General features: G+C 33.8%; 1 protein-coding gene across 1 annotated transcript in view; it reads right to left on the minus strand.

Annotated features, from left to right (window-relative positions):
• Positions 1-26,578, minus strand: part of LOC134697115 (uncharacterized) — a 71,140-nt gene that overhangs the window by 18,782 nt on the left and 25,780 nt on the right. Inside the window, exons 11-21 of the mRNA XM_063559158.1 lie at positions 18,335-18,536; positions 16,963-17,029; positions 16,167-16,328; positions 9,457-9,549; positions 6,966-7,145; positions 5,903-5,974; positions 4,476-4,586; positions 3,947-4,192; positions 2,556-2,670; positions 1,989-2,122; positions 729-806 (exon numbers count right to left, since the gene is read on the minus strand). Of these exons, the coding sequence (XP_063415228.1) occupies positions 729-806; positions 1,989-2,122; positions 2,556-2,670; positions 3,947-4,192; positions 4,476-4,586; positions 5,903-5,974; positions 6,966-7,145; positions 9,457-9,549; positions 16,167-16,328; positions 16,963-17,029; positions 18,335-18,536 (1,460 nt within the window). The remainder of the gene's footprint in view (positions 1-728; positions 807-1,988; positions 2,123-2,555; positions 2,671-3,946; positions 4,193-4,475; positions 4,587-5,902; positions 5,975-6,965; positions 7,146-9,456; positions 9,550-16,166; positions 16,329-16,962; positions 17,030-18,334; positions 18,537-26,578) is intronic.

Consider the following 26,578-nt stretch of genomic DNA (forward strand, 5'->3'; position numbering starts at 1 on the left):
TTAAAGACAGAGGTTCTCCAACTACATGCCATCCCTACAGAAAATAACATTGATTAAAGACAGAGGTTCTCCAACTACATGCCATCCCTACAGAAAAATAACACTGATTAAAGACATAGTTCTCCAACTACATGCCATCCCTACAGAAAATAACATTGATTAAAGACAGAGGTTCTCCAACTACATGCCATCCCTACAGAAAATAACATTGATTAAAGACATAGTTCTCCAACTACATGCCATCCCTACAGAAAATAACATTGATTAAAGACATAGTTCTCCAACTACATGCCATCCCTACAGAAAATAACATTGATTAAAGACAGAGGTTCTCCAACTACATGCCATCCCTACAGAAAAATAACATTGATTAAAGACAGAGGTTCTCCAACTACATGCCATCCCTACAGAAAATAACATTGATTAAAGACAGAGGTTCTCCAACTACATGCCATCCCTACAGAAAAATAACATTGATTAAAGACATAGTTCTCCAACTACATGCCATCCCTACAGAAAATAACATTACAAAGTAATAAATAGGTAAAAGATTACTCATCAGATGTTAAATTTGTGGAAATATCCCAAACAAATACTTCTTTTCAAATATCTTTAAATGAATATAGCAAACAATATTTGTGATACCTAATTGAATTTGGGCTTAGCAATGATCATAGAAAGTTAAATACAATACATTGATGTACACCATTTAGTTTGAGTTCACTGACCTGTTCATCTTCACACAGAACTCGTATACAGAAATCTTCTCCCTGCCAATCATCCTCCAATTCTTCTAATGTTACAGCCTACAATAATAGGTCAAACATATTATCTTCTAGGGTAGTGATATTTTTATAGTAAATCATCTAGCATCAGTCACACTATACTCATTGTTCTATTATATATGGTGGATAAAAGACCTCACAATGGATAGAAAAAAGTGCCAGCAAAGAGTAATTTCAATAAATTTAAATAAGACCAAATTTTTCATAAGAAAGGTTTGAGATATCACAAGCAGATTTTTTGTACACACCAAAAAAATCTAACACAAGCTAAACTCAGTGGTGAAAATCATTGATATAGGTATCTCAAAAACTTAAGAGATCAATTAACCATCAGAATACCGCTATAGTTATGGTTACAACCTTTCTGATAATTAGGCATGTACATAACAGTTGATTACTGGTTTCTTTTTGTTATTGCTTTTGAATTCTGGTTTTATTATTGTGTGATGTAAAAGATATACTTGTAAATGCAATACTCTATCTAAATCATCTAAGACAATGCAAGCAGTGGATAATCATATTAACTAGGAGATATAGACTCCATATGATACACTTTACTTATTCTAGCCCTAAATTCTGATCCTCCATTCTCTTATATTAACCATGATCAGTCATAAAGCTTATCTCAGTACTCAGAGTATCAAATTATGCCCTAAACATCAAATCCAGTATTTTGATTAGTTGATTTCTGTGTCTGAGTACAATAATCATGCTCAAAAGTTGTTTGACTGCAAGTCTTAATCTACACTTTAGACAATATTCAATGAACTCCAGGTATATAAATACAACCTACCTTCATTTTATCTCTACTTTGTGACATTTTACTTGTCCTGGCCCTAAGTGAATGAAATATAAACCTACCTTCATTTTGTCTCTACTTTGTGGCATTTTACTGGTCCTAGCCCTTAGTGAATGAAATATAAACCTACCTTCATTTTATCTCTGATTTGTGGCATTTTACTGGTCCTAGCCCTTAGTGAATGAAATATAAACTACCTTCATTTTATCTCTGATTTGTGACATTTTACTGGTCCTAGCCCTTAGTGAATGAAATATAAACCTGCCTTCATTTTATCTCTACTTTGTGACATTTTACTGGTCCTGGCCCTATAAAGTGAATGAAATATAAACCTACCTTCATTTTATCTCTACTTTGTGACATAATACTTGTCCTAGCCATAAGAGAATGAAATATAAACCTACCTTCATTTTATCTCTACTCTGTGACATTTTACTGGTCCTGGCCCTAAGTGAATGTGCAGTTGAAGGCCTCTCTCCATCCATCTGAGATTGCATGTCTTTTTCCCTCTCAGATATGGTTGTCCTCTTAACAGGAACTGAAATTTACAGAACATTCAAATTCAGGCTTAGCTTGGCACTTTTTTAAACTAGGCATATTGCAATTCAATTTTGTGGATTTGTTTTGTGTCATGCACCAATTCCAAGCCTTTAAAGAATTGTGTAAGTCATTGACGTCCAATAATTCAACTTCATTTTGGAATCTGGTGAAGAGTTGTCTTATTGTCAAGAATACCACATAATCTAATCTTTATACAATTAATATAAATCTAGAAATAAAATACATGATGTTTCTTCAGCATTTCACTGATACTAAAAACACAAAGATACACGCCTCCGGGTGCTGGAATTTTTCGCTACATTGAAGACCTGTTGGTGACCTTCTGCTGTTGTTTTTTCTATGGTTGATTTGTTGTCTCTTTGACACATTCTCCATTTCCATTCTCAATTTTATAATATGCATTATTTTACCTTTTTTAACAAAGTCAAACACCATAAGTTTTGGAAGCTCATTTTCTAAGTCGTCAGTTCTGGTTATTTTAGAAATGTGTCTCATGAACTTTCTCTGTATGAGTTCTATCTCTTCCTACAAAGATATTTTGTGATACTGTAAATTCAGAAATTATTGCAATGTATTTATTATTGCGAACAATGTCACAGGGTTAAATTATAGCAATCATTTAAACTCAAATTGAAATTTTTCTATGTATTAAACTGGATTTTTCTCAATATCTCAAAAATAAATTGCATTTAAAATTAGTCTAAACAAGAATGTGTCCCTAGTACATGGATGCCCCACTTGCACTATCATTTTCTTTGTTCAGTGGACTGTGAAATTGGGGTCAGAACTCTAATTTGACATTAAAATTAGAAAGATCATATCATAAGGAATATATATACTAAGTAACAGGTTGATTGGACTTCATTTTCACTAAAAACTACCACGACCAAAAACTTTAACCTGAAACTGGATAGAGGAACAAACAAACACAAACGAACAGACGAACGAACAGACCCACAGACCAGAAAACATTATACTCCTTTGTTTACTATTGTAGGTGGGGCATAAAAATAAAATTTTAAAATGCATGCCAATATTTCTGAATTTTCATTAATTGAATACAAACTAATTTAAACTATTTATGGACCATCAGATATCTAATTGATAGCCTTTTATGTTGGCACCAACACCAATTTCAAGAGGTTTGGAGAAAAGTTAATTGAGTTATACTTGACTTAAGTGTCTTACTATTTAATATATATTAACTTTATTTCCTTCTAATCGAAGATTTTGCATGCATTAAACAGTTTTGTACAATAATAATATTTACATATTGGTCAAGACATCAGAGTGATTGAATGATTTAAATGTCATATATTGATAAGAGTGTTTGAATCAGTTGAATGTCTTACTATTTAATAGTTTTATATCAGTTCAGATGATTTTAAGCTTAACAAAATATTTGATTCAAACTTCAATAATATATATTTTAATTGCTAAATTGTAAAATACAAGTCAAACTGACAATAATACAACACTACACATCTATTACGAGAAGAGTTGTCTCAGATTCAGGTTTTAGTGAATGGACATGTACATATGCAAATTCATAAAAAGTTCAGAAATAAAACTGTTAATTCATTTACTTTTGAATCATTATTATTTTGCACAATTGCAACAGAATGAATAAGGCAAAAATAAAAACTTTAAATTTTAAAATTTTGGCAGATTTGTTTGTATGCTGCTATCATTGATATCACAATAAAATGTTTTTGAATTTATTATAGACAAGTTTGTCTTATCCTAAATCTTGGGTAAAGATTGTAAAGAATGATTTAGATTGAATTAAAAGAACATTTACTTGGAAAGAGAACTTTGTGTCTCCTTGCTGCTTAAGGGTCTTTTCTAATTCTTCTTTCATGGTCTTTTCCTGTTTTTGTTGTGCTTTCTCTAGTTTTTCTCTCATGTTTTTCTGTTTCTCTGTTTCTGGACGTTTCAGAAAAGTCTTGACTTGTTCTAACACTCTGTCGTAACAACCAGGAGTTTCTCTCTGCATCTTAATAACAGTGGCTCCTCCCTCTCCAAGCTTCTGTATCATTAAAGCAATCTAAAAACCAAAAAAAGCCATGTCAAAATAGTTGTTAATGATGAAAAGGGTGTGTATACTTTAATTCAATCCAATCAATGATTGCTATAAAATTAGTGAAAACTGTAACTTTCATGTGTATTTTATTGTTGGGCCTTGGTGGCCAAGTGGTTAAAGAAGAAACAACTGATTTTTAGGCTTTTCAATTCCTTGTTTTTGAATTTTCAAGTTTATGATATTCATATTTCACTCTGAGTATTAACTTAACATTCTACACAACTATCTATTATAAAAGTTCACAAACCTCTGATGTTTTCCAATCTTTTCCTGTGCCTACCACACACACAACCAAAGGTAAATGTAAATTATAACCTCCAAACCTGGCTTCCATCATACAGGCTTCTGATTGCAGATACTACAAGTATATATAAACAATATTACACTAAACATACACCTAGTCATTCATGATCTGATTTTGAATACATCTATGGTAATCATGTAGTTATATGTATAGGCTATTATTATGAACATGTCAATCATTTTATATCATTCTGAACACGTTCTAATTAAACAGGTCTCAAATCAAACTATGAACATGTCTAATCAAACAGGACTTTAACTATGAACATGTCTAATCAAACAGGACTTTAACTATGAACATGTCTAATCAAACAGGACTTTAACTATGAACATGTCTAATCAAACAGGACTTTAACTATGAACATGTCTAATCAAACAGGACTTTAACTATGAACATGTCTAATCAAACAGGACTTTGATCAAATATACAAAATCGGTCAACAAAGGTCAACTTGATTACCGATCCATGAAATGAGATTGAGGTTAAGTGAACCCTGTTTGATATACAAGTTGACCTTGCAAGGTTGCTATATACTATATATATAAGTACGTCTGAGTCAGTGACAACTCTACAACAGATTTATCCATCAGATCACCAGCATTGCTGGTGATCTGAAATGATGGTGATACATGGCAGTGTACATAATTGTGTATATACAACTCGTCTAAACATCAACCCAACAATGTTAGATCTGTAAATTTAATATAAACAAGGAGTTATTTGAATCTGGGATAATTTTGAATTATGGAAAATTGATTAGAAATGAATGGTGAAAACTAACCCAACTAAATAAGGTTAGCCATGTGAGTATGGCTAAGGTTAATTTTACTTTCACTATCATTTTAGTATGAACTAACTAACCCCCTAAGCCATGTGTGCATGGCTAACCCTATTTAGTTGGGTTAGTTTTCATCATTAATTTCTCATCTATTTTCCAGAATTCAAAATTATTCTAGATTCAAATAATTCCTTGTTTATATATTGTTACCTGATTACTAAAATTAATAAATAAGTATTTCAGATGATTTTTTTTTCTCAGGAATTTTTTTTCAAGTAGTTGCTGAACATGGAAAATGAAGTCAATGAAAATGGACAAATGACAGTTAAATTTAAGGTATAAAGTGTCTCTGTATTTTATCTTCTGACTGTAATGCTTTAAACAAATAGTAATGTTGTGCTGTCGCTAATTAGTAAACATTGTGTCTCACATTCAGACAAAGACAATAAAACCATCAATTAAAATTATTTCATATCCTTTTAAAATTTGTTGTAATCTTTACAATCTAATTTTTACCCCTTGAGCGTTAAATATTAACACGTTGAAATGATGACAGCAATCTAATGAATTGTTATAGTGTATCTATTCTCACCTCATCAGAGACACAGACAACTAGAACTTTAGAATTCTGTAATCCAATAGTGATATCTTGGTAAATACCAAACTAAAATACAAAATTATACAATAAACTGATAAAATACCAAACTAATATACAAAATTATACAATAAACTGATAAAATACCAAACAAATATACAAAATTATACAATAAACTGATAAAATACCAAACTAATATACAAAATTATACAATAAACTGATAAAATACCAAACTAATATACAAAATTATACAATAAACTGATAAAATACCAAACAAATATACAAAATTATACAATAAACTGATAAAATACCAAACTAATATACAAAATTATACAATAAACTGATAAAATACCAAACTAATATACAAAATTATACAAAATACTTGTAAAATAGCACAACTAAAAATCTTTTATAGGAACAGAATAAATCAATTGTACAAAATCTTATTTTTTTGTATCACTTTTGTTTTTCATAGATATAAGAAGATGTGGTCTGAGTGCCAATGAGACAACTCTCCATCCAAGTCACAATTTGTAAAAGTTAACCATTTTTATATTGATTATTCCAAGCTAGCCTCTGACAATCATATATATTAATGATTTTACACAATATGATTATGAAGTACTTCTATGTGTACAAAATGAGTTTGTTTTCAAACTACTCAATCTGAACTTTGAACTCTGGCAACTGGATAACCCATTCTTTTGATGCTGATTTAACTATATATTACTAAATACATGTATTTCGTAAATATTGTTTACACTATTTTAACTCATAAATGGTGTTTTTGAAGCTCATTACTAAAACTACCATACTCAAACTGAACTTTGAACTCTGGCAACTCGATAACCAATTCTGTTGATGACAATTTAACTATAATATTAGTACATACATGTATTTTGAAAATACCTTTTACACTTATCTAATTAATGGACGTTTTGATGCCTATTTTACTGACTTACAGTTTGACAAGCGAATACTATACAAGACTTCAAATATTTACGGAAACTTAAGTCTAGTAAACACTAAAATCAAAATATTCAAAAAAACGTAATTTTACCTTGCCCATCTGTTCGATATCTAACCAGCAAGGTAGACCAGCTTTCTCAATGTGTTTCTTGATAGCTCTGGGATCACCATGTCCTAGAGATCCTTCTTTGGCCTGTGTAGTAACACTGCAAGCCTCATGAGAATTGGCCCAGCAGTAACTTATAAATATTGCTGGTTTGGTCATGGTATTCTGTAAGTATATAAAATGTTTGAATAAAAAACATGTAATTATTTAGTTAGGCAATAATTCTATTTATGAAAATATGCTTATGTGTCCCCGTGCCTGTAGTGTATGCCATTATATTTTTAAAGTTAGGGTTTACTTATTCAATTATCATAATTAATGATCTATTTCTTATACTGGTCATTTGTGGATAGTTGTCTCATCGGCAATCGGGTTTGTTACTCGTGCTGTGTGGATTCAGTAGAATGTGTCCCCATGCCTGTAGTGTATGCCTATATATTTTTAAAGTTAGGGTTTTTTGCATGTGAGAGAGCTGTCTACTTATTCAATTATCATAATTAATGATCTATTTCTTATACTGTTTTTTTTGTGGATAGTTGTCTCATTGGCAATCATACCACATCTTCTTTTTTATATTAGGCAATCATGGAGTTTTCATTAACAGTTACCCCCCTAGTCATATATGAACATTAGAATGCAACCCTTAAGTAACGGTATTACTTTCAATATGATTTAATATTATATTAATTATGGGCTACACTACAGTAAATCCACTGCCTGTCTGACAGATGGATGTTCACCTTACAATACCTGATTATCAATCTATCTTATCATAGTAGTGTGCTTTTCATGAAAGACAAAACAGTTAGTCACCAGCAAACTGGAAGAGGATGAATTCTCAATAAGTTTGTGTTAAACTTAATCTTCTTAATGTTGGATCAAACCCTAACTTTGTGATTAGTCACAGATGAAAGTCATTATTGCCATGTTAAGCATAATTTACACCACAAAACCTTGACATGCTTATGAAAAGCTGGGCAGAGTGATACAAGAAGACCATTACAGTTGTTCTAGTGTCCTCTATATAAACAAACTATCTTAAATCTGACTGTTAAAGTCTCATAACTATAAAATAACATCCAAAGTTTTTCATTAGCAGTTCTAATCACAAACTAATGCATGTAAACTAAGATAAGTTTCAAGGTCATTAGACTGCCATTGAGGGGTGAGGCCAAATATTCTCCATGGAAATGAGATGTGCCAATGCTATACAACGGAATACCAATTAACATTGACCTACCACTAATGGTTCTCCTTGAATTGACCTATCACAAACTAATACATGATAACTCAGAAAAATTTTCAAAGTCAACAGACCATGACTTAGGGGGTGGAGCCAAATTATCTCCATGGAAACAAGATATGCCGATGTTTACACGTCAACTACATACCAAATATCATTGACCTTCCACTTGTTTTTCCCTATAAACTGATCTAATCACAAACTAATACATGTAAAATAAGCAAAAGGTTTATAACTCAATAGACCATGCCTAAGGGGACAGAGCTAAATTATCTCCATGGAACTGAGATATGCCGATGCTTACACAACTGCATACCAAATACCATTGACCTACCATTTGTGGTTCCCAATAAACTGACCTCATCACAAACTATGTAAAATAAGCAAAAGTTTTGAAGTCAATGACCATAACAAAGGGGGCAGAGCCAAATTATCTCAATTGAAATGAGATATGCTGATGCTTACACAAATACATACCAAATATCATTGACCTTACGGTTATGTTTCCCCTTAAACTGACCTAATCACAAACTAATACATGTAAAATAAGCAAAAGATTCAAACTCAATAGACCATGCCTAAGTGGGCAGAGCTAAATTATCTCCATGGAACTGAGATATGTCGATGCTTATACAACTGCATACCAAATACCATTGACCTACCACTTGTGGTTCCCAATAAACTGACCTCATCACAAACTAATACATGTAAAATCAGCAAAAGTTTTGAAGTCAATAGACCATGAATGAGGGGGCAGGGCCCAATTATCTCCATGGAAATGAGATGTGCCAATGCTTATACAACTGCATACCAAATATGATTGACCTACCATTTGTGGTTCACCATAAACTAGACCTAATCACAAACTAATACATTGTTGACGCCCCCGTTGCAGACGCCGGAAACAGCATACCTATGTCTCACTTTTTGACTCCCTCAAGGTGAGACAAAAACTATAGATACTGATATACACCATAAAAATCAGAGATACAAAGAATAAGTCTCAGTCCAGTTTAGGGAAAACATCATTTTTAGTGCAATTTTTGTTCTATATACTCCTTTACTGGTAAGGATCATTGTGTAAATTTCAATAGGACTAAAACACTAAAAAAAAACTTGATATTTGGATATCAATGTCTACAAACAGAAACAAATAGATTTTGTGACCACTATCATTTCATAAACTTGCTTTTCTTCTTTGAAAATTTATGATGATATCTATGACATGTTTACCTTTTCAATATCCAGTATATGATTCTTGATGATATCTATGAGATCTTCCATTTTTTTCTCGTATCTTTTAACACTCTTGATCATTGCCATTCTCTACAAAACAATAAATCAAATAAAAAAATGTTTGTAGTCTGCTTCAGCTCTTTTTTATGTATTACTTACTCAAGGAACTACTACTTACTGCATATAAATATAAGAAGATGTGGTATGAGTGCCAAACAGGACAACTCTCCATCCAAGTCATCCATGTTCAGAGTGTTCATCATCATTAATTTTACAAAGCAAAAAAACATATAGAGTCGGTCCGGGTAATTTCGTACAGTCGGGTAAATACCGTACACATTGGTTTTCTGCTGTTTTTATAATAAATAAGATTAATAAAGTGTGTTTTGGCGTTGTATATAGGTAATTAAATATTTACGACCTTATTTTTTTAAGCTTTAAAGTTAAAATGGCCATAGAATATATACGCATCGCGATTGGTCGGAAAGTTTGGTTCGTGGTTTTTTTTTAAAGCAAGTCTTGTCGAAAAAGTCACCAGATTTTGCTAGTAACCAAGTTTCGACAATTTAAGGTAAGATGTTTTTACTTGCATCTAAATTTAAGAAAATTGATGGCAAATGAATGCCCTGAATATTTTACAATTGACACATACTGTTTTATGTAGTATTTGTGAAGACGTTTCCTAAAAATATGCCTAAGAGTTTGTGTACAGTATTACCCTATGTGATATTTTACATTAAAATGCAAGTAGTCTAATATCGTACACTTCAATTTTCAGATATATGAAATAGCATGTTATAAAATGAAACGTTATATATAACTAACCTTTGCTTTTACCAGTAAACATTACGCAAAAAAATAAACATAAATGACAGACACTATCTTCACGTTGTCACGTTTATTTCACAAATGACGTTACAAAATTTGACCCTGTACATATAGTTATAGGCGGATGAAGTGTGAAAGGCGATGAACGATTTCTGTACTTGTCTATCAATTAAAATATAATTGAAATAAGAGAAGCAAATTAAAAAAGATACAAAGTTAACTGGCATCAACAATATTCGTAAAACGAAATAAATTGTAACTAGAGGCTCTCAAGAGCCTGTGTCGCTCACCTGTTACTGTATTTACTGATGTCAATCATCTTGGTTAGTAGGTGGGGTCATTAGACACTTTTTTTAAATAGATACCATAGTAATGATTGTGGCCACATTTAGTTTAATAAGGCCCATAATTTTAGAAAAGAAGATTTCAAGTTACAAAAATGACGAAAAGTTGTTCAAAATTGACTATAAAGGGCAATGACTCCTTAAGGGGTACTCTTACAATTTTTATCATTTTTGACTTATTTGTAGATCTTACTTTGCTGAACGAAATTGCTGTTTACAATTTATCTCTATCTATAATAGTATTCAAGATAATAACCAAAAACTGCGAAATTTCCTTAAAATTACCAATTTTAGGGCAGCAACCCAACAACGAGTTATAAGATTCATCTGAAAATTTGCGAGGGGATAGATCTTTTTCTGATTGACATTTAAATCTTGAAAGATTTGCCCTAAATGTCTTAGTTTTAAAGATATAAATCAAAAACTGCATTTTACCACTATGTTCTAATTTTAGACATGTCAGCCATTTTGTTTGGAAGGTGGTGTCATCGGACACATTTTTTAAACTATATACCACAATGATAATTATGGCCAAGTTTGGTTTACTTTGGCCATGTAGTTTCAGAGAAGAAGATTTTTGTACAAGTTACAAAAACTGACGAAAAATTGTTAAAAATTGACTATAAAGGGCAATAACTCCTTAAGGGGTTGACTGACAATTTTGGTCATGTTGACTTATTTGTAGGTTTTACTTTGCTGTACATTATTGCTGTTTACAGTTTATCTCTATCTATAATAGTATTCCAGATAATAACCAAAAACTGCCAAATTTCCTTAAAATAACCAATTCAGGGGCAGCAACCTAACAACGGGTTGTCAGATTCATCTGAAAATTTCAGGGCAGATAGATCTTGACCTGATAAACAATTTTATCCCATGTCAGATTTGCTCTAAATGCTTTGGTTTTTGAGTTATAAGCCAAAAACTGCATTTTACCCCTATGTTCTATTTTTAGCCATGGCAGCCATCTTGGTTGATTGGCGGGGTCACCGGACACATTTTTTAAACTAGATACCCCAATGATGATTATGACCAAGTTTGGTTAAATTTGGCCCAGTAGTTTCAGAGGAGAAGATTTTTGTAAAAGTTTACGGACGACGGACGACGGACGCAGGACGACGGACGACGGACGCCAAGTGATGAGAAAAGCTCACTTGACCTTTCAGGTCAGGTGAGCTAAAAAAGGAAAACATTCTTGATATTTTTCAGTTATGAATCAACATTCAGTTGTCACATGTTTAATGAACAGAGAGATTGGTATACATAACAACTACTCCTCGCTAAATGCATGGCAGCTTATGAAACTAGACATGCCAATGTTTCATGAAGACAAGCAATGCTTTGTGGTTGATTGCATTGTACATTTACTTTCCGATAATACCATTGGAAATATTGTATTGAATGTTGTTAAAAAATGGTTATCCTCATATGAAGTAGGAGAACTACCATTGACTTATTTAGTGCGAAGTTTGGTTCATCATCATCAATTATCAAACTTACCTGTAGGATTACATCCGTATCTTGAAAATTTGAGGACACTTTTAAAAACAATTGATGAGTTTGAATACCAGTCCTGGTCTGACTAAACATACTTTTCTTTGATATAATTGTAATAATAAAATATTTAAAAATTTCTTCAACTTTTGTCTTCTCTTTTTTTCAGTTATGCCAAAAAAAAGGAAAACTCCCAAAAAACGTAAAAGCTATACCACTGAAACTTTACAAAAAGCTGTAAATGATGTCAAACACAACAATATGTCATTAAGAAAATCTTCCATGAAATATGGAGTTCCTGTAATGACTATTCACGATCATATTGCTGGGAAAGTCGATGATGGTGCTAAACCAGGTAGACCAACTGTTCTTTCATTTGAAGTCGAAAGGAAAATTGTTGAAAAAATAAAAAAATGCTGCAAAACAAGGTTTTGGAATTACTCGGAGATTGCTAAAAGTCAAAATTGCCCGCCTCATCCGTAGCAACAAGATAAGCACACCGTATTCCTGGAAAGGATTGGCTATCGGGATTTTTATCTCGGCACCAAGACCTTTCTCTTCGCTCTCCGTTAGCACTTCAAACTGTAAGATCAAAAATGCTCAATCCTGTAAAAGTGAATGCTTATTTCAGAGACTTGGAATACAAGATATTCCTTCACGTATATGGAATATGGACGAAACCAGCGTTCCATTGACACATAAACCGGAGAGAGTGTTAGCAGAAACTGGTTCCAAAAATATCCCGGGTAGAGTTGGTGACTGCCGTGAAAGTCTCTCAGTTTTAGGTTGCATTAATGCAGCTGGCCAAAACATACCACCAATGGTCATTGTCAGAGGAAAAACATCCAAAAGTCTTAATGCATTTAATGTTTCAGAAGGTGTCCCTGATACAAAATACACTTACCAAGAACGAGCATGGATGGAGGACGTGTTGAGTGAAACATGGTTTAGGGACCATTTTTTAAGATTTTGTGGTCCTGAAAGACCACAGATTATAATATTGGACTCGCATTCATCACACAAGACTCTAGATTTGATCGAGGTCGCACGAGAGAACGGTATAGAACTGTTCACGTTTCCTCCACAGACTACCCATTGGCTGTGTCCACTAGATAAGACTGTATTCAGCCCTTTGATCAGGCATTATCATGGGATCTGTTCCGAATTCATGACTCTTAGTCCTAATAATTCAGTCACTAAATGGAATTGGCCCGGGCTTTTTCGCAGAGCGTATGATAAAGCTTTCACACCTACTAATATTACAAGTGGTTTTCGTAAATGTGGGATTTACCCAATAAACAAAGATATGATTCCCAAAGAGGCATTTGCTCCTTCACAACCATTTGACAATCTATCCTTCACCTCTGCAGTTAAAATCACCCCATCTACTTCAAGCGAAGCCAATGCTGCAATCACATATACTAGTTCAAACGAAAACTTGCAGCAGAACTCGTCAAAAGATCTAAATGAAGTTCAAGATCTTGATAGTGACCAGAATCAGGAAACTGGTACGTCTTATGATCATGATCATATAGAGCAATCCATGTCTGAACGTACAGTTTCATTGACTCCAATCAGCGTTACAATCTCCAACTCTTCTCCTAATGAAGTTCTACCGGTCCTTCCAACAACGAGTGTCAGTCCTCACAGTGGATTCAGTTCACAAATCAGTCCAACTCATCCCGTTACTTCAAGTGCCATGGTTTTATCATCCATTATTCAAGGTTCAAGCACAATGTCTGACGTGACAATTGACACCATAACTTTATCTGATAATGGTACACACATTCAAACTTCGGATGATGCACGAATTTTAACATCAGAAGAACTGACACTTTCCGTCTTACGTGGTGAAATCCCAGCAGTCACCGATGATAATGGGTTTCTTACCGTAGAAATAGAAAACATAACGGTAGATAATCCCACGTTATCTTCCAGCATTGAAGACATATTTAGTCTACCAGCACCTCAAGTCTCGTCAAGTAAATCTAGGTCGAAAAGAAAAATAACTTCTCACCGAATTCTCACAAGCGATGAAATCTTAGAGAGTAAAAGAAGGGAAAAGGAAATGAAACTACAAAATGAAAATGAAAAAAATGCCCGACAAAAAGAGAGAGAAATGAAAAAGAAAGGTTTAAAGGTTTTAGGCCAAACAAAATGTATACCAAACAAGTTAATTAAACCATGTTTCATTTGCAAGAAAAAAGAAAACAAAATGGTAGAAAACTCGGAATGGGTCCAATGTAACAAATGCAAACATTTTTTTCATGATAAATGCATGCCCAGTTTTATGCAAGGTTTGCTAGATGAAGCTCGAAAAGTCGAAGGTGTAGGTTTCTTGTGTCACATTTGTCTATAATGACAAAACTAGAAATGTGAATGACTTAAATTTTCTTGTTATTTATCATGTTTACATATTCACTCTATGAGATATAATTAAAACCAATATTCAACTTTTTTAATTCTGCATTCTAACAGTCAGTTAATCAATTACATATAACTTACAGCCTTTACGAAAGTTTGTAATATATGTAGATTGGTATGTTATCATATGGTATTTAGATTCTGCTTTATAATATTGCACGCTGTATGTGTCTTAAGAAACTTTAGTGATTCGTGCTGAAATTATCCTCTTGCCACTGGAAACATGTATCTAGTTACGACGTCTTGCTTGATTTAATTTGCTGTCGCTGGGTTGTCTCATTTACATATATATCATTTCTGTCACCCAGCACAACAAGTCTGATATTTTTCTTCTTTGAAATTGTCAGGATCTATAGGAAGAATGGCTATATGGATGTACTTGTAACCTGTATTAGGGTTGCTGCCGTATTGTCTTATATCCAACATATCTATCATGCATACAGCTCATTTATTGAAGCCACAAGTGACTGCATCATAAAAATAAATATAGGAGACGGCTAACGTTGGCATAACTCAGTCATACCTCATGATGATTTGTTTTGGTTGAAAAGAGAATGGACTTAAATCATAAAAATAAATTGAGAAAATAAAAATAATAAGAATACCGCATATTTATTTATATATATATAAAATAAGAGTATGTCGCAGTTTTACTGCCAACGAGAGAGACTTAAGGTGATAAATCACGCTCAAAGTTAACAACTGAAGGTCAACAAAGTTGATTTAACTTTTAAAAAAACATGGTAAAAAGTATGATCCAATTCCATGCCTGTATTTTTTTAATTTATATATAATATGCAATAAAGCTTTTAATTTTATCCAATGACATATTCACTGCCGATTCAGTTTTGGAAAAAGTTCTATTTAAAAAAAATCAGGAAAGCTGATATCACCTCTTTCCAAAGAGAAACCGTATATTGAATTATATCATGTAATAATTGTACGGAATTACACATCATGGTGTACGGAAATACACAACATGCGTATGTATTTACCCACTGTGACTTTTCAGTTCCATTTGGTCATTCTCGGTATTTGTTGTTGATTGCTTAAGAAAAAGTCATACACGTCTACAATCTACGAATGATCTAGTTACCGGTTTCCTTCATGAACATTGTAGTATCAAACAGGGAACCAAATTATATTCATTTAAGACCGAAAGTGTACGGAATTATCCGGACCGACTCTAGATTTGATTTTAAAAGGTACTAAACAGTGTAGGATTGGTAGGCTGTTTGTGCTAAGTCAGCGTAATTCAAAGATCAATCAATCTGACTTTTCTGGATTATAGCCCTCTGATAGTTGATGTGCTTCCTTCAGTTTTAGCTTGTCAACCAGATTTGTTTTCTGTCAATTGATTTATGACTTCTGAACACGGGTATACTACAACTGTGGATTCATTTATTTTTTCGTGGATGCCAATTTTCGTGGATTGAGGAAAACTTTAATTTTGTGGTTTTGGAGAAATTTGCATACAAGCCTATAGAAAATTTGGTATTTGTTGAAGATTCAATTTTGTGGTATGTCTGTTCCCACGAAATCAACTAAAACTGGTATCCAACGAATAATAATAAATCCACAGTATTGCCTTAATTGACATATTTTATTTGTACTCACTGGATTTCCAATCTTGAATCCTACATCAGTTTGCTGCCACTCTTGTGATTCATCCATGACAGCTACAGCAAACGGTTTGTTTAACTGTTCTAAAGCATACAAGAACATCTGACGACATTTTTGATAACTTGTAAATCTTTCTGACATACATACTACTACCACCTACAAAAGATAAAGCATAGTTATTTCTTTTATTAAATGGATTTTCTTTTTTATAAACTATTTTTTAAAAGTAATTCATTTTTATTTGAAAACGTGGAAAATTGTTTTCATGCAGACTTGATCAATATACAAAAAACAAATACAATATTTAGTGTTATTTTATTTGTTTTGTACATAAATGCTCTCCATTATATATTCAAAATTGCCATTTACACTTGTTAGCAGACGACACAAATATGCATAGGTCAGTAAAAGTATTGTTGATATGCAATTAAAGTCCAAGATATTCTATCATTGAATTAATTTGCAGTTTTCATGATTTATTATTGAATAAAGGATCTGCAAGAAAATACAGGTACAAATGTAATGACAGAGGAACGGGTTTGTTACTAGTCTCGTGCTGTGTGGATTCAGTAGAATGTGTCCCCTTGCCTGTAGTGTATGCCCTTATATTTTTTACAGTTAGAAGTTTTTTAACAAAGAGTTTATAAACGTTATACTTTGTTCATTTTCATCGTTTGTGTTTTAAAAATGAGTAAGCAACAAATCTGGTATCAGGAATATGCAGAGACTTTATCTATTTTTTTTTTTTAGATAATTTATTGTAGATTCTTATGAATGTGAGAGAAAGTACCTTAGCATTCATGATAGCTACTGCAATCTCAAGTTCTGTGGCGTTTTCCATATCTTCAGAGAACCAACTGAAATAAACAATAGCTGTATTAAATGGAAAGATGAATATTTCATACTATACTATACAACCAACCAGGTACCATTTATAAACAAAGGCATACAATAGAGATTTCATCCCATGGGTGATTTTTATATGAAAGTTTGCATACAAGTTATTTTTCACACAGGCATGTCATGTCATAAAAAACATACCACCATGTGCTACTTTAAGAGATAAACATGGTTGAAATTGTAGACATTTACTAGAAATTTAAGTTCCTTGGACATTTCTATGCTTTAGAAAGATCTATCTAGCTTTTTTGTTCCAAAAGTAAAAGCAAGCAGATATTTGTGAAATGATCTGGAATATCTTTATCTTCAGAAGTGTACTTTGAATTTTTGAGACAATTTTAATTGAAATTGTTATTTTTTTTTACATATTTATGATTTTAGTCAAATAACAGCATGTAGTTAGTTATATCAGTTATGTGACTTTCATTAACACATGACAAAAATGTAGGCATCATCACTTCCAACACATATTGTGAAAATGGGAGAGAGCGTTTGATGCTTTTATGCACAGAATATTTAGGAAATTAAAATCTAATTTGTTGGTTAGCCTTCAGTAGTACAGTACATTGAAACTAAACTGATGCCTCATGACCTAAACACCGAACAAAATTTACCACTGAGAATGAGGTTGAGAACATATGCTGTCTCTCAACCTTTCCCCATATTGTTGACCTATCATGTATAGTAAGATGCTTAGTATTTAGTTCTTTATGATGTCTTTTAAAATGTATTATTAGTATGTTTTTCTTTTTCTTTTTTTTTTTGCCATGGCGTTGTCAGTTTATTTTTGGTATATTTTACCCCTCTTTTACTAAGGAACTGAATCAACCTACTTCACCAAGAGTAATTGGGTATGGATTTAATACAATGACAACACATATAAGGTTTCATAAAGTGCATGAAACTCCCCAATAAAAATTGTTCTAACCCTAGGTAAATATTGAATAAGATATTGATGCTTTATGCAAGTAGAGCATTCTAGAACATTTGTAGTTTGAAGTGTAATACCTATGTCTAACTATTACAATATGTCACAGGACCACACAAATGAACCTTCTTATTTTGTTTGTTTTTTTACTCAATTTAATAACCTTTTTTCATATATATAAAAAAAGAAGATATGGTGTGATTGCCAATGAGACAACTCTCAACAAAAGACCAAATGACACAGAAATTAACAACTATAGGTCACCGTAAAGCCTTCAACAATGAGCAAAGCCCACACCGCATAGTCAGCTATAAAAGGCCTCTAATTGATTTACCAGTTGAATCCAATTTTTTTCAAGTCTTCATGTATTTTCCTAGGATCCACCATCTGTCCTTCTTTCTCTTTAGAAGGTATATCCTCAGGGTTGTATAGTATAACCACATCCTGGGCCATGTTTGTTCTGATCTCCTGTAGTGTACCAATACTCTCCTGTATCTGAACATCAAACTCTGTGTCTCTGTTGTCTGGCATGTTACCTAGAAAGATAAACATATCAATGTTTGGTTTACATCAAACTCTGTGTCTCTGTTGTCTGGCATGTTACCTATAAAGATAAACATATCAATGTTTGGTTTACATCAAACTTTGTGTCTCTGTTGTCAGGCATGTTACCTAGAAAGATAAACATATCAATGGTTGGTTAACATCAAACTCTGTGTCTCTGTTGTCAGGCATGTTACCTAGAAAGATAAACATATCAATGGTTGGTTTACATCAAACTTTGTGTCTCTGTTGTCAGGCATGTTGTTACCTACAAAGATAAACACATCAATGGTTGGTTAACATCAAACTCTGTGTCTCTGTTGTCAGGCATGTTACCTAGAAAGATAAACATATCAATGGTTGGTTAACATCAAACTCTGTGTCTCTGTTGTCTGGCATGTTACCTACAAAGACAAACATATCAATGGTTGGTTAACATCAAACTCTGTGTCTCTGTTGTCAGGCATGTTACCTAGAAAGATAATCATATCAATGTTTGGTTTACATCAAACTCTGTGTCTCTGTTGTCTGGCATGTTACCTACAAAGATAAACATATCAATGGTTGGTTAACATCAAACTCTGTGTCTCTGTTGTCTGGCATGTTACCTAGAAAGATAAACACATCAATGGTTGGTTAACATCAAACTCTGTGTCTCTGTTGTCAGGCATGTTACCTACAAAGATAAACACATCAATGGTTGATTAACATCAAACTTTGTGTCTCTGTTGTCAGGCATGTTGTTACCTACAAAGATAAACACATCAATGGTTGGTTAACATCAAACTCTGTGTCTCTGTTGTCTGGCATGTTACCTACAAAGACAAACATATCAATGGTTGGTTAACATCAAACTCTGTGTCTCTGTTGTCAGGCATGTTACCTAGAAAGATAATCATATCAATGTTTGGTTTACATCAAACTCTGTGTCTCTGTTGTCTGGCATGTTACCTACAAAGATAAACATATCAATGTTTGGTTTACATCAAACTCTGTGTCTCTGTTGTCAGGCATGTTACCTACAAAGATAAACACATCAATGGTTGATTAACATCAAACTTTGTGTCTCTGTTGTCAGGCATGTTGTTACCTAGAAAGATAAACACATCAATGGTTGGTTAACATCAAACTCTGTGTCTCTGTTGTCAGGCATGTTGTTACCTAGAAAGATAAACACATCAATGGTTGGTTAACATCAAACTCTGTGTCTCTGTTGTCAGGCATGTTACCTACAAAGATAAACATATCAATGGTTGGTTAACATCAAACTCTGTGTCTCTGTTGTCAGGCATGTTACCTACAAAGACAAACATATCAATGGTTGGTTCACATCAAACTCTGTGTCTCTGTTGTCAGGCATGTTGTTACCTACAAAGATAAACACATCAATGGTTGGTTAACATCAAACTCTGTGTCTCTGTTGTCAGGCATGTTGTTACCTAGAAAGATAAACACATCAATGGTTGGTTAACATCAAACTCTGTGTCTCTGTTGTCTGGCATGTTACCTACAAAGACAAACATATCAATGGTTGGTTAACATCAAACTCTGTGTCTCTGTTGTCAGGCATGTTGTTACCTACAAAGATAAACACATCAATGGTTGGTTAACATCAAACTCTGTGTCTCTGTTGTCAGGCATGTTGTTACCTAGAAAGATAAACACATCAATGGTTGGTTAACATCAAACTCTGTGTCTCTGTTGTCTGGCATGTTACCTAGAAAGATAAACATATCAATGTTTGGTTTACATCAAACTCTGTGTCTCTGTTGTCAGGCATGTTACCTACAAAGATAAACATATCAATGTTTGGTTAACATCAAACTCTGTGTCTCTGTTGTCAGGCATGTTGTTACCTAGAAAGATAAACATATCAATGGTTGGTTCACATCAAACTCTGTGTCTCTGTTGTCTGGCATGTTACCTACAAAGATAAATATATCAATGTTTGGTTAACATCAAACTTTGTGTCTCTGTTGTCAGGCATGTTGTTACCTACAAAGATAAACACATCAATGGTTGGTTAACATCAAACTTTGTGTCTCTGTTGTCAGGCATGTTACCTACAAAGACAAACATATCAATGGTTGGTTAACATCAAACTCTGTGTCTCTGTTGTCAGGCATGTTACCTAGAAAGATAAACATATCAATGGTTGGTTTACATCAAACTCTGTGTCTCTGTTGTCTGGCATGTTACCTACAAAGATAAATATATCAATGTTTGGTTAACATCAAACTCTGTGTCTCTGTTGTCAGGCATGTTACCTAGAAAGATAAACATATCAATGGTTGGTTAACATCAAACTCTGTGTCTCTGTTGTCTGGCATGTTACCTACAAAGATAAACATATCAATGGTTGGTTCACATCAAACTCTGTGTCTCTGTTGTCAGGCATGTTACCTAGAAAGATAAACACATCAATGGTTGGTTAACATCAAACTCTGTGTCTCTGTTGTCTGGCATGTTACCTACAAAGATAAACATATCAATGGTTGGTTCACATCAAACTCTGTGTCTCTGTTGTCAGGCATGTTACCTAGAAAGATAAACACATCAATGTTTGGTTTACATCAAACTCTGTGTCTCTGTTGTCTGGCATGTTACCTAAAAAGATAAACATATCAATGGTTGGTTAACATCAAACTCTGTGTCTCTGTTGTCTGGCATGTTACCTACAAAGATAAACATATCAATGGTTGGTTCACATCAAACTCTGTGTCTCTGTTGTCTGGCATGTTACCTAGAAAGACAAACATATCAATGGTTGGTTAACATCAAACTCTGTGTCTCTGTTGTCTGGCATGTTACCTAAAAAGATAAACATATCAATGTTTGGTTTACATCAAACTCTGTGTCTCTGTTGTCTGGCATGTTACCTAGAAAGATAAACACATCAATGTTTGGTTAACATCAAACTCTGTGTCTCTGTTGTCAGGCATGTTACCTAGAAAGATAAACAAATCAATGTTTGGTTAACATCCAACTCTGTGTCTCTGTTGTCAGGCATGTTACCTAGAAAGATAAACACATCAATGTTTGGTTAACATCCAACTCTGTGTCTCTGTTGTCAGGCATGTTACCTAGAAAGATAAACATATCAATGGTTGGTTAACATCAAACTCTGTGTCTCTGTTGTCTGGCATGTTACCTAGAAAGATAAACATATCAATGGTTGGTTAACATCAAACTCTGTGTCTCTGTTGTCTGGCATGTTACCTACAAAGATAAACACATCAATGGTTGGTTAACATCAAACTCTGTGTCTCTGTTGTCAGGCATGTTACCTACAAAGATAAACAAATCAATGGTTGGTTCACATCAAACTCTGTGTCTCTGTTGTCTGGCATGTTACCTACAAAGATAAACACATCAATGTTTGGTTAACATCAAACTCTGTGTCTCTGTTGTCTGGCATGTTACCTAGAAAGAAAAACATATCAATGTTTGGTTTACATCAAACTTTGTGTCTCTGTTGTCAGGCATGTTGTTACCTAGAAAGATAAACATATCAATGGTTGGTTAACATCAAACTCTGTGTCTCTGTTGTCTGGCATGTTACCTAGAAAGAAAAACATATCAATGTTTGGTTTACATCAAACTTTGTGTCTCTGTTGTCAGGCATGTTGTTACCTAGAAAGATAAACACATCAATGGTTGGTTAACATCAAACTCTTGTGTCTCTGTTGTCTGGCATGTTACCTACAAAGATAAACATATCAATGTTTGGTTTACATCAAACTCTGTGTCTCTGTTGTCAGGCATGTTACCTAGAAAGACAAACATATCAATGGTTGGTTCACATCAAACTCTGTGTCTCTGTTGTCAGGCATGTTACCTAGAAAGAAAAACATATCAATGGTTGGTTAACATCAAACTCTGTGTCTCTGTTGTCAGGCATGTTACCTAGAAAGACAAACATATCAATGGTTGGTTCACATCAAACTCTGTGTCTCTGTTGTCAGGCATGTTACCTAGAAAGACAAACATATCAATGGTTGGTTCACATCAAACTCTGTGTCTCTGTTGTCAGGCATGTTACCTAGAAAGATAAACATATCAATGGTTGGTTAACATCAAACTCTGTGTCTCTGTTGTCAGGCATGTTACCTAGAAAGATAAACATATCAATGGTTGGTTAACATCAAACTTTGTGTCTCTGTTGTCAGGCATGTTACCTACAAAGATAAACATATCAATGGTTGGTTTACATCAAACTCTGTGTCTCTGTTGTCAGGCATGTTGTTACCTAGAAAGATAAACACATCAATGGTTGGTTAACATCAAACTCTGTGTCTCTGTTGTCTGGCATGTTACCTACAAAGATAAACATATCAATGTTTGGTTTACATCAAACTCTGTGTCTCTGTTGTCAGGCATGTTACCTAGAAAGATAAACAAATCAATGTTTGGTTAACATCAAACTCTGTGTCTCTGTTGTCTGGCATGTTACCTACAAAGATAAACATATCAATGGTTGGTTTACATCAAACTCTGTGTCTCTGTTGTCAGGCATGTTACCTATAAAGATAAACATATCAATGGTTGGTTAACATCAAACTCTGTGTCTCTGTTGTCAGGCATGTTGTTACCTAGAAAGAAAAACATATCAATGGTTGGTTAACATCAAACTCTGTGTCTCTGTTGTCAGGCATGTTACCTAGAAAGATAAACATATCAATGGTTGGTTAACATCAAACTCTGTGTCTCTGTTGTCAGGCATGTTACCTAGAAAGATAAACACATCAATGGTTGGTTTACATCAAACTTTGTGTCTCTGTTGTCAGGCATGTTACCTAGAAAGATAAACACATCAATGGTTGGTTTACATCAAACTCTGTGTCTCTGTTGTCAGGCATGTTACCTAGAAAGATAAACACATCAATGGTTGGTTTACATCAAACTTTGTGTCTCTGTTGTCTGGCATGTTACCTACAAAGATAAACATATCAATGGTTGGTTAACATCAAACTCTGTGTCTCTGTTGTCAGGCATGTTACCTAGAAAGAAAAACATATCAATGTTTGGTTTACATCAAACTTTGTGTCTCTGTTGTCAGGCATGTTGTTACCTAGAAAGATAAACAAATCAATGTTTGGTTAACATCAAACTCTGTGTCTCTGTTGTCAGGCATGTTACCTAGAAAGATAAACATATCAATGTTTGGTTAACATCAAACTCTGTGTCTCTGTTGTCAGGCATGTTACCTACAAAGATAAACATATCAATGGTTGGTTAACATCAAACTCTGTGTCTCTGTTGTCTGGCATGTTACCTAGAAAGATAAACATATCAATGTTTGGTTAACATCAAACTCTGTGTCTCTGTAGTCTGGCATGTTACCTACAAAGATAAACATATCAATGGTTGGTTAACATCAAACTCTGTGTCTCTGTTGTCTGGCATGTTACCTAGAAAGATAAACATATCAATGTTTGGTTAACATCAAACTCTGTGTCTCTGTTGTCAGGCATGTTGTTACCTAGAAAGATAAACATATCAATGGTTGGTTAACATCAAACTCTGTGTCTCTGTTGTCAGGCATGTTACCTATAAAGATAAACATATCAATGGTTGGTTAACATCAAACTCTGTGTCTCTGTTGTCAGGCATGTTACCTACAAAGATAAACATATCAATGTTTGGTTAACATCAAACTCTGTGTCTCTGTTGTCAGGCATGTTGTTACCTAGAAAGATAAACATATCAATGTTTGGTTTACATCAAACTCTGTGTCTCTGTTGTCTGGCATGTTACCTAGAAAGATAAACATATCAATGTTTGGTTTACATCAAACTTTGTGTCTCTGTTGTCAGGCATGTTACCTAGAAAGATAAACACATCAATGGTTGGTTAACATCAAACTCTGTGTCTCTGTTGTCAGGCATGTTACCTAGAAAGATAAACATATCAATGGTTGGTTTACATCAAACTTTGTGTCTCTGTTGTCTGGCATGTTACCTACAAAGATAATCATATCAATGGTTGGTTAACATCAAACTCTGTGTCTCTGTTGTCAGGCATGTTACCTAGAAAGATAAACATATCAATGGTTGGTTAACATCAAACTCTGTGTCTCTGTTGTCAGGCATGTTACCTAGAAAGATAAACAAATCAATGTTTGGTTTACATCAAACTCTGTGTCTCTGTTGTCTGGCATGTTACCTAGAAAGATAAACATATCAATGGTTGGTTAACATCAAACTCTGTGTCTCTGTTGTCTGGCATGTTACCTAGAAAGATAAACAAATCAATGTTTGGTTTACATCAAACTCTGTGTCTCTGTTGTCTGGCATGTTACCTAGAAAGATAAACATATCAATGGTTGGTTAACATCAAACTCTGTGTCTCTGTTGTCAGGCATGTTACCTAGAAAGATAAACATATCAATGTTTGGTTTACATCAAACTTTGTGTCTCTGTTGTCTGGCATGTTACCTACAAAGATAAACATATCAATGTTTGGTTTACATCAAACTTTGTGTCTCTGTTGTCTGGCATGTTACCTAGAAAGATAAACATATCAATGGTTGGTTAACATCAAACTCTGTGTCTCTGTTGTCTGGCATGTTACCTAGAAAGATAAACATATCAATGTTTGGTTTACATCAAACTTTGTGTCTCTGTTGTCTGGCATGTTACCTACAAAGACAAACATATCAATGGTTGGTTAACATCAAACTCTGTGTCTCTGTTGTCAGGCATGTTACCTACAAAGACAAACATATCAATGGTTGGTTAACATCAAACTCTGTGTCTCTGTTGTCAGGCATGTTACCTAGAAAGATAAACATATCAATGGTTGGTTCACATCAAACTCTGTGTCTCTGTTGTCTGGCATGTTACCTACAAAGATAAACATATCAATGGTTGGTTAACATCAAACTCTGTGTCTCTGTTGTCAGGCATGTTACCTAGAAAGATAAACATATCAATGGTTGGTAAACATCAAACTCTGTGTCTCTGTTGTCAGGCATGTTACCTAGAAAGAAAAACACATCAATGGTTGGTTAACATCAAACTCTGTGTCTCTGTTGTCAGGCATGTTACCTAGAAAGAAAAACATATCAATGTTTGGTTTACATCAAACTTTGTGTCTCTGTTGTCTGGCATGTTACCTAGAAAGAAAAACACATCAATGGTTGGTTTACATCAAACTCTGTGTCTCTGTTGTCTGGCATGTTACCTAGAAAGATAAACACATCAATGGTTGGTTAACATCAAACTCTGTGTCTCTGTTGTCAGGCATGTTACCTAGAAAGAAAAACATATCAATGTTTGGTTTACATCAAACTTTGTGTCTCTGTTGTCAGGCATGTTGTTACCTAAAAAGATAAACATATCAATGGTTGGTTTACATCAAACTCTGTATCTCTGTTGTCAGGCATGTTACCTAGAAAGATAAACATATCAATGTTTGGTTTACATCAAACTCTGTGTCTCTGTTGTCAGGCATGTTACCTAGAAAGATAAACACATCAATGGTTGGTTAACATCAAACTCTGTGTCTCTGTTGTCTGGCATGTTACCTAGAAAGATAAACATATCAATGGTTGGTTAACATCAAACTCTGTGTCTCTGTTGTCTGGCATGTTACCTAGAAAGATAAACATATCAATGGTTGGTTAACATCAAACTCTGTGTCTCTGTTGTCAGGCATGTTACCTACAAAGATAAACATATCAATGGTTGGTTAACATCAAACTCTGTGTCTCTGTTGTCTGGCATGTTGTTACCTACAAAGATAAACATATCAATGGTTGGTTAACATCAAACTCTGTGTCTCTGTTGTCAGGCATGTTACCTACAAAGATAATCATATCAATGTTTGGTTTACATCAAACTTTGTGTCTCTGTTGTCAGGCATGTTGTTACCTAGAAAGATAAACACATCAATGTTTGGTTAACATCAAACTCTGTGTCTCTGTTGTCAGGCATGTTACCTAGAAAGACAAACATATCAATGGTTGGTTAACATCAAACTCTGTGTCTCTGTTGTCAGGCATGTTACCTAGAAAGATAAACATATCAATGTT

Source organism: Mytilus trossulus, chromosome 14 (assembly GCF_036588685.1).
Source record: "Mytilus trossulus isolate FHL-02 chromosome 14, PNRI_Mtr1.1.1.hap1, whole genome shotgun sequence".
Taxonomy (NCBI): Eukaryota; Metazoa; Mollusca; class Bivalvia; order Mytilida; family Mytilidae; genus Mytilus; species Mytilus trossulus.